The sequence below is a fragment of the Vespa mandarinia genome, chromosome 2, assembly GCF_050613455.1.
Source record: "Vespa mandarinia isolate Hongniang chromosome 2, ASM5061345v1, whole genome shotgun sequence".
NCBI lineage: Eukaryota > Metazoa > Arthropoda > Insecta > Hymenoptera > Vespidae > Vespa > Vespa mandarinia.
Window position 1 is genome coordinate 18,138,360 of NC_140811.1, and position 6,641 is coordinate 18,145,000.

General features: G+C 37.5%; 1 protein-coding gene across 8 annotated transcripts in view; it reads right to left on the reverse strand.

The window, feature by feature from the left end:
- Positions 1-417: 417 nt before the first annotated feature.
- The window catches only part of CtBP (C-terminal binding protein), a 19,410-nt gene continuing 13,186 nt past the window's right edge, over positions 418-6,641 (reverse strand). The window contains exons 1-8 of one of the 8 annotated variants that reach the window (XM_035886066.2): positions 6,114-6,133; positions 3,132-3,575; positions 2,757-3,044; positions 2,407-2,595; positions 2,226-2,315; positions 1,984-2,140; positions 1,289-1,466; positions 418-1,000 (exon numbers count right to left, since the gene is read on the reverse strand). In XM_035886066.2, coding sequence (XP_035741959.1) covers positions 667-1,000; positions 1,289-1,466; positions 1,984-2,140; positions 2,226-2,315; positions 2,407-2,595; positions 2,757-3,044; positions 3,132-3,329 — 1,434 coding nt within the window. In that variant the 5' untranslated portion in view covers positions 3,330-3,575; positions 6,114-6,133 and the 3' untranslated portion in view covers positions 418-666. Of the gene's footprint in view, positions 1,001-1,288; positions 1,467-1,983; positions 2,141-2,225; positions 2,316-2,406; positions 2,596-2,756; positions 3,045-3,131; positions 3,576-4,288; positions 4,310-4,386; positions 4,705-6,113; positions 6,134-6,641 lie in introns of those variants that run through there. The other 7 variants (XM_035884386.2, XM_035883534.2, XM_035881810.2 and 4 more) reach the window with 7 other exon arrangements.

Consider the following 6,641-nt stretch of genomic DNA (forward strand, 5'->3'; position numbering starts at 1 on the left):
TTTTTCTTCTTACTGTATTACGCATGATGTGTGCATGGGTGTGTCTATCTGTCTATCTGTCTGTCTGTCTGTCTGGCTGTCTGTCTGTCTGTCTGTCAGTCTATCTGTCAGTCTATCTGTCTGTCTGTTTGTTTGTTTATTTGTTGTTTTTCTATTCCTTTGAATTCGTGCGGATGTTCTTCTTTTAATATGTGTATGTATGTGAATTGGTGGTAGTAGTGTGTGTATGTATATATTGGTACAGTAGGTACAGCGAATGTCCTTCTTATGTGTATACATCTCTGTTTTCTCTTCTCTTATAATACGTCTCTCTCTCTCTCTTTCTCTCTCTCTCTCTCTCTCTCTCTCTCTCTCTTTTTTCTCACTTTCTCTCACTCTCACTCTTTCTCTCTGCCTCCCTCCCTCCCTCCCTCCCGCCCTCACTCTCTTTCTCTCTATGTATTATCTCGTCGATGTGTATGTTAATTAGAGCGTTGTGTGTATGTATGTGTATGTATGTGTATGTATGTGCGTGGGTGTGTGTGTATGTGTGTGCGTGTGTGTGCGCTTGTGTATGTGTGTGTGTGTGTTTGTGTATGTATGTATGTTTAGGTGTAGCATGTACGTGAATGGCTAAAGGAAATTAGATCGGAGGGTGGTGCAGGAGTGTATGTCTGGGGTTCAAGGTCAACGGGGACTCGGAGCAGGTGGGCTTGGCCGGGGGTCAGGCTCGCTCACTATGCTGTGTGGTAGACCGGGTAATCCAGCAGTAGGGGGAGCTGAAGCAGGGCCTCCAGCCCCGCCGCCGCCTACCGTTGGACCCGCGGGGCCTGTCGGACCCCCGGCGCCTGCACCGCCTGCCGAGGAGTTTGGTCCGCCACCACCCCCACCACCACCGCCGCCGACGACGGAATGCCCACCGGGAGGTGGGGGTGCAGAATCGTGAGGAGTCGTTGAATGCGCCTGTTGAACGGGCAGCGCCCCAGCGTAGTATCCGCCGTTGATCCCCTCGGGGTAGCTGCTGGAGAAAGCGAAAAGAAATTGGCCACTTCGATAAATGCCTTTTACAAAGTGCCCAATCGATCTTAGGAAATCCAAAGGTTCGAACGCTTCTATAACCACGTTACTTTACACTTGATTCTCTTTCCATGTAATACGAGAGAGTTAACATCTGCTTGAAAATCTGTTTCTGTAAAAATTACGATATCTTTTTCCCGGGTGCAAGAAAAAGAAATTGCGACGATACTCCAAGTATACCCTACGATTTTTAAGCTTGAGCTCAATTTTATTGCATTATAAGGACGCTTACCCGGTCGAGGAAAGGAAATACTCCTTGTTTACACAGTTTCGTAAGCAGTCTGGTATGCGACCGACGATAGCTCTTCGTATTTCACTGGCCGCCATCTCACGTAGTTCGGTGCAGCTTGCATCGCTGTAGAATGCAGCGTGTGGTGTGCACAACAGATTGGGCGCGTCTTTCAACGGACCTATGCATATACCAAAATATTTCTCTCTTAGGATAACGTTTAACGACCGTTCTTCTTCTTCTTCTTCTTCTTTCTTTTTTTCACTTTTCTTTTATCTGCTTTTTTTTTTCGAAATTCAAACATGTATTGTTAACAAACGTATTTGCTTTTTCTTTTTCTTTATTTACTTTCCTATTTCTCTCTCTCTCTCTCTCTCTCTCTCTCTCTCTCTCTCTCTCTCTCTCTCTCTCTCTCTCTCTCTCTCTCTCTCTCTCTCTTTCATATATATATATATATAACAATGTCTGACAATTAATCAATGAAAAATTATCAAAGCACACGATATGATGTAACAATGCATGTTTTCTTAATTATGTTCACCTTATTAAATTCCTCTACACAACATGCCATGCCGTGGATACCATCGGGAAGATGCACTGGTGTATATATACCAGATGGTCAAAGAAGAGGACCAGGATGACCAAAGGGAATATTAGTTAGAGAGGGAGGGGGTTAGGTATGGTCAGATAAAACTCACATTGCGTAGACTGACCCTGAAAGACGTTGTACGGTTCATTTTCATGAACGTCCAATGCCGCTGCACGAATTCTACCCTGTTTAAGTGCGGCAGCTAATGCATCATCGTCTACCAGTCCACCTCGTGCTGTGTTTACTAAAAATGCTCCTGGTCTCATCTGAAAAAAATATCATTGTCACGTTAAAACATCAAATAAATAATATACTTTTATTATCGTAATATATAATCAAATATAATAATACCTGCTTAATAGTGAATTCATTTATTAGGTGATGATTGTGCTCATTCAAGGTACAGTGTAGAGATACACAGTCGGACTGAAATAGTAAATCCTGAAACGTACGAGAACATATAAATTAATAAATATAATTAATTTATATTCCATTCGAAAAGAATTTAGGAATATGAGAATGATTTTCTTACCTGCAATGTATAAACCCTGGTGAGTCCAAGAGATTTCTCGATTCCATCAGGTAGGTAAGGGTCATAAAAGATGACAGTAAAACCAAAAGCTTTAGCACGTAATGCGACTGCAGAACCGATCCTGCCTAAACCGACTATGCCAAGTGTGTCACCTCGTATCCTTGCACATCCTGTTGCTGCTTCCCTGACCTAAAATATAACAAGCATATCAAAATATCGTATTTATTTTTTGTCAATAAAAAAAAAAAGTAAATAAATAAATAAATAAATAAAAAATAAAAAAAAAGAAGTAAAATAACGAAAAGAAAAAAAAAAAAGAACAAACGCATTTCTCAATGAATCTTTCTTACCTGTTCAGGTCCAGTGAATTTTTTTCCTTCGCGTACCATATTTGCCAACCAATATGTGCGTCGATAGAGATTTAGAATCAGACAGAGAGTGGTGTCCGCTACTTCTTCGACTCCATAGCCAGGCACATTGCACACTGCGATGCCAAGTTCGCCAGCTGCTTTGACATCTATATTATCCACCCCAGATCCAATTCTAACGATGATCCGTAGTGTTTTGAACTTTTCAAGGTCTTCTTTTGTCAAAATTATAGTATGCCACATAAGTGCACCTACAGCTTCGTTTAATACCTATAAAAAAATATTTAACGCATCGCTTAAAATCTCTGTTATATAAATTGTTTTTACGATATACGTCACAGATCGCAAAGATCTTACCTTCTCATGAATTTCTGATGTTGACTGAGCATCACAAAATGCCACAGTCGCAACATCTTTAAGAATGGGCATTTCGATGGAACAATCTCGTCCATCGAGTAAAGCCACTAGTGGTCGTGTTTGGATGGGCCCATTTGCAATAGGGCCCCTTAGATTCTCCATTCGAGGGCGTTTGGGCATCATCTTCCGTTTGTCCATCGGTCAGACAGCCCCCCCTATGTTTGTATTTTTCACTCTTACTCTCAGTTTCACTAAAAATGTCCACTATTTCTCAAAAAAGTCTTATAAACCACTCGTAAAGAAGCCTCTTCGAATGTGTGATTATATGGTTTTGCACTTTGATGCTTTGTCACACAAATTGTTGTTGCAACACTGACTTCTGATCGGTTTTTGTACAAGGACCGCAGAACCTCCAACGCATCACGAATCGTTGAATACCGTCTCCTGTAAAGAAAAAGAAACAAATATCGTTTAAATACAATATTGTATGTTTATAAAAGAAAGAAAGAAAAAAAAAATAATAATAACATTACATCGACCAAACATAGAAAGCTTTTTTTCAAAGTTTTGTAAACTGTATCACAAATATTACAATGGCACTTTTGTAAACTATATCACAAAGTTTACAAAACAAAACGTTTTGTCAACATAAAATATATGTTAATACCAAATTACTTCATCTTTTGATTTAAAAGTAATTCTAAGAAAGCGTGCTCCAAATTATAATCCAACATATACACGTATTATTACCTGCGTAAGCAATAGATACACATACGCATCCATATAAAAAAAATAAAATAATAATAATAATAATAATAATAATAATAATAATAATAATAATAATAATAATAATAATAGTGATAATAAAAAATTAAAAAAAAAAAAAATTTTTCTTCTTATAACAATCAACATTGGTATTATACGTGCAATAACAATAAATCCATAGAAATGAAATAAATAAACAATAGGATCGTCACATGAAAAGCTTGAAAACGTATGTTGCACGTAACGACGAGAACGACGACGAACGTACATACATCTTTGTTATGGAAACGGATGAAAATGTTAAATATTAACGAATGATACTAAATCAAAAGATATATTAGATTTGGCATATTAAATGACCACCTTTAAACGACTAGCATGAAAATAGTTACTTATTGCCGATATATCGAGTCGCTCTGGCGCAACGCAGGACATAATGCGAAACACACAATTCGTAACAGCGTGCGCGAAAGCAAGCTTTTTAGGTTACCTTGAAACGCGCCGGCTTAACCTGCGCACTACGTACGTTCAACGATGTAAAATAATAATATCGTTTAGGTGCGTAAAAATAACAAAATAATGAGTATCACTGTTTAACAACGTTGTAAACTAGATAAGAGAATTCGTACGTTATTAGTTAAAACGTCGAGAAAAGGAGCTCGTAGAAGCGCAGAGGGCACCCAGAACGAAATCACTGGCTGGGGATAATGTTTTCGGGTGCGTTGATACAGTACACTTGGCGTTGGTAGTAGCACGATATATTAGGTCGTATTCTTTTTAAAAGCTTCAACTGATTTCTCACTTCTTAGCCAATAACGGTCAACGGAGAAACTTTATCGATGACCAATAACAACAAAGTTATACATATATACATATATATATATATATATAAACATATATATATGTATGAATGTGTCTCTTTCTGTATGTACATATATATATTCTGAGTAAATTCGTCGGAATTCTTTTTTTTTTTTTTTCTTTTTTTCTTTTTTTTTTTTTTTTTTTTTTTTACAAACAATGCCGTTCACGCATTCGATCCAGTTACTACACGAAAGTAAATTGGAAAACCAATCATAGTGCATCTACGCTTGATGCACAAGATATTACATATATGTATATGTGTGATGTATATATATGTCAATATATATACACATATACATATATATACATATGTAGTAATTAATATACACGCACGGTATAATTTCTTTTCGCAAACTCATGAAAAACAATCAAACTAGTTTTTGTTTCTCGTTAGAGACCTCTATATGCGTTGGTCAACGAGTCGAAAAGAATAACCCCAAAACGATACCGATTTATGATTCAGCGCTTTTATGTGGTAAAACGGAAAAGTGCTGAACTAGTAAAGTTCCATAAGAAAAGTCGGCGGACTCTGACGCGTGGCGCCCTCGCATGCGTGAACGGACGCTTTGCAAATGTGCTTAGGTATAATATACTATATACACACGTTGCTTTCATAGGAGAGAGAGAGAGAAACTATTACTATTCTGAAGTAACTCCTTCCTTCTTCGCATACTTTATTTAAAAGGCTGATTCGTAATGAGATTATTACGCACGTGCCTATTCCTTAAAAAAAAAAAAAAAAAAAAAAAAATAAAAATAAAAAAAAAAAAAAAAAAAATAAAAAATAAATAAAAAAGAAAAAGAAAGCCTCGACCATAAATTTCGTGAAATACGAATAGAGTAAAAAAATGAGATAGAGATACAGGAAACATCGACGTTAACGTAAAATATTATAACGATCATTTCGAATAATCTCTCTTTCTCTCTTTCTCTCGTTTACTCTCACTTGGAAATTATTTTGGCATTGACCAATAAATTCAAGGACAAATTTTTGAAATGTTTACACCGTTGCATGAAATCCCTCGTTTTTAAGTCATTCATACAAAGACAAATTGTTACTCAAGTGATAATTACACATGAGGTGACATATAAAAAAAAAAAAAGAAAAAAAGAAAAAAGAAAAGAAATAATAAAATAAAATAAAAGGTAAGATTAAAAAAAAACACATACGCACACACACACACTTTCGTAATACAAATAAATTTTTTCAACGATAACAGGATTTGATATTTTCGAATATTTTTAACCAATTTATCGATATTCCTAGTTATCCGATATTTATCGATATTTATCGATATTAAGGAAGTGAAAGAAACGAAAAGAAAAGAAAGAAAGAAAGAAAGCAAAACTAACCTACAATTTCGATAATCGAAGGAAAAGTGCATCGATGAACCCCACCGCTGTTTTCACACGCATCGTGCTTGAACCACCAACGCAACCGCTTGAAGGATAGAAAGGGGGAAAGAGAGAGGGGGGAGGGAGGCTGAGAAGGAGGAGGAGGAGGAGGAAGGAGAGAGAGAAGACTTCTGAGTTTCGCTCGAATCCGTAGGTCAACATACGCGCGCGCATAATCGGAGAATACGTACTACATAGCTTCCGCGCGGAGAGAGAGAGAGAGAGAGAGGGAGAGAGAAGGCTACACAAAATGAGATCTGATGCTGGCCTCAGCGAAAGCGAGGATGCGATACTAACGCGAAGTGCAAACCCAAGCACTTTGACTTGGGCACATGTTGTGCCAACTCAGCGAAAACCCGAGCTCATATCATCAAAAGGAGAAGAGACAGAGAAAGAGTTGAACGGAGAAAAAGAAAGAGTGAAATAGAGAGAGACAGACAGAGATAGAAAGAGAGAAAGAAAGAGAGAGGGGGGAGAGAGAAACAG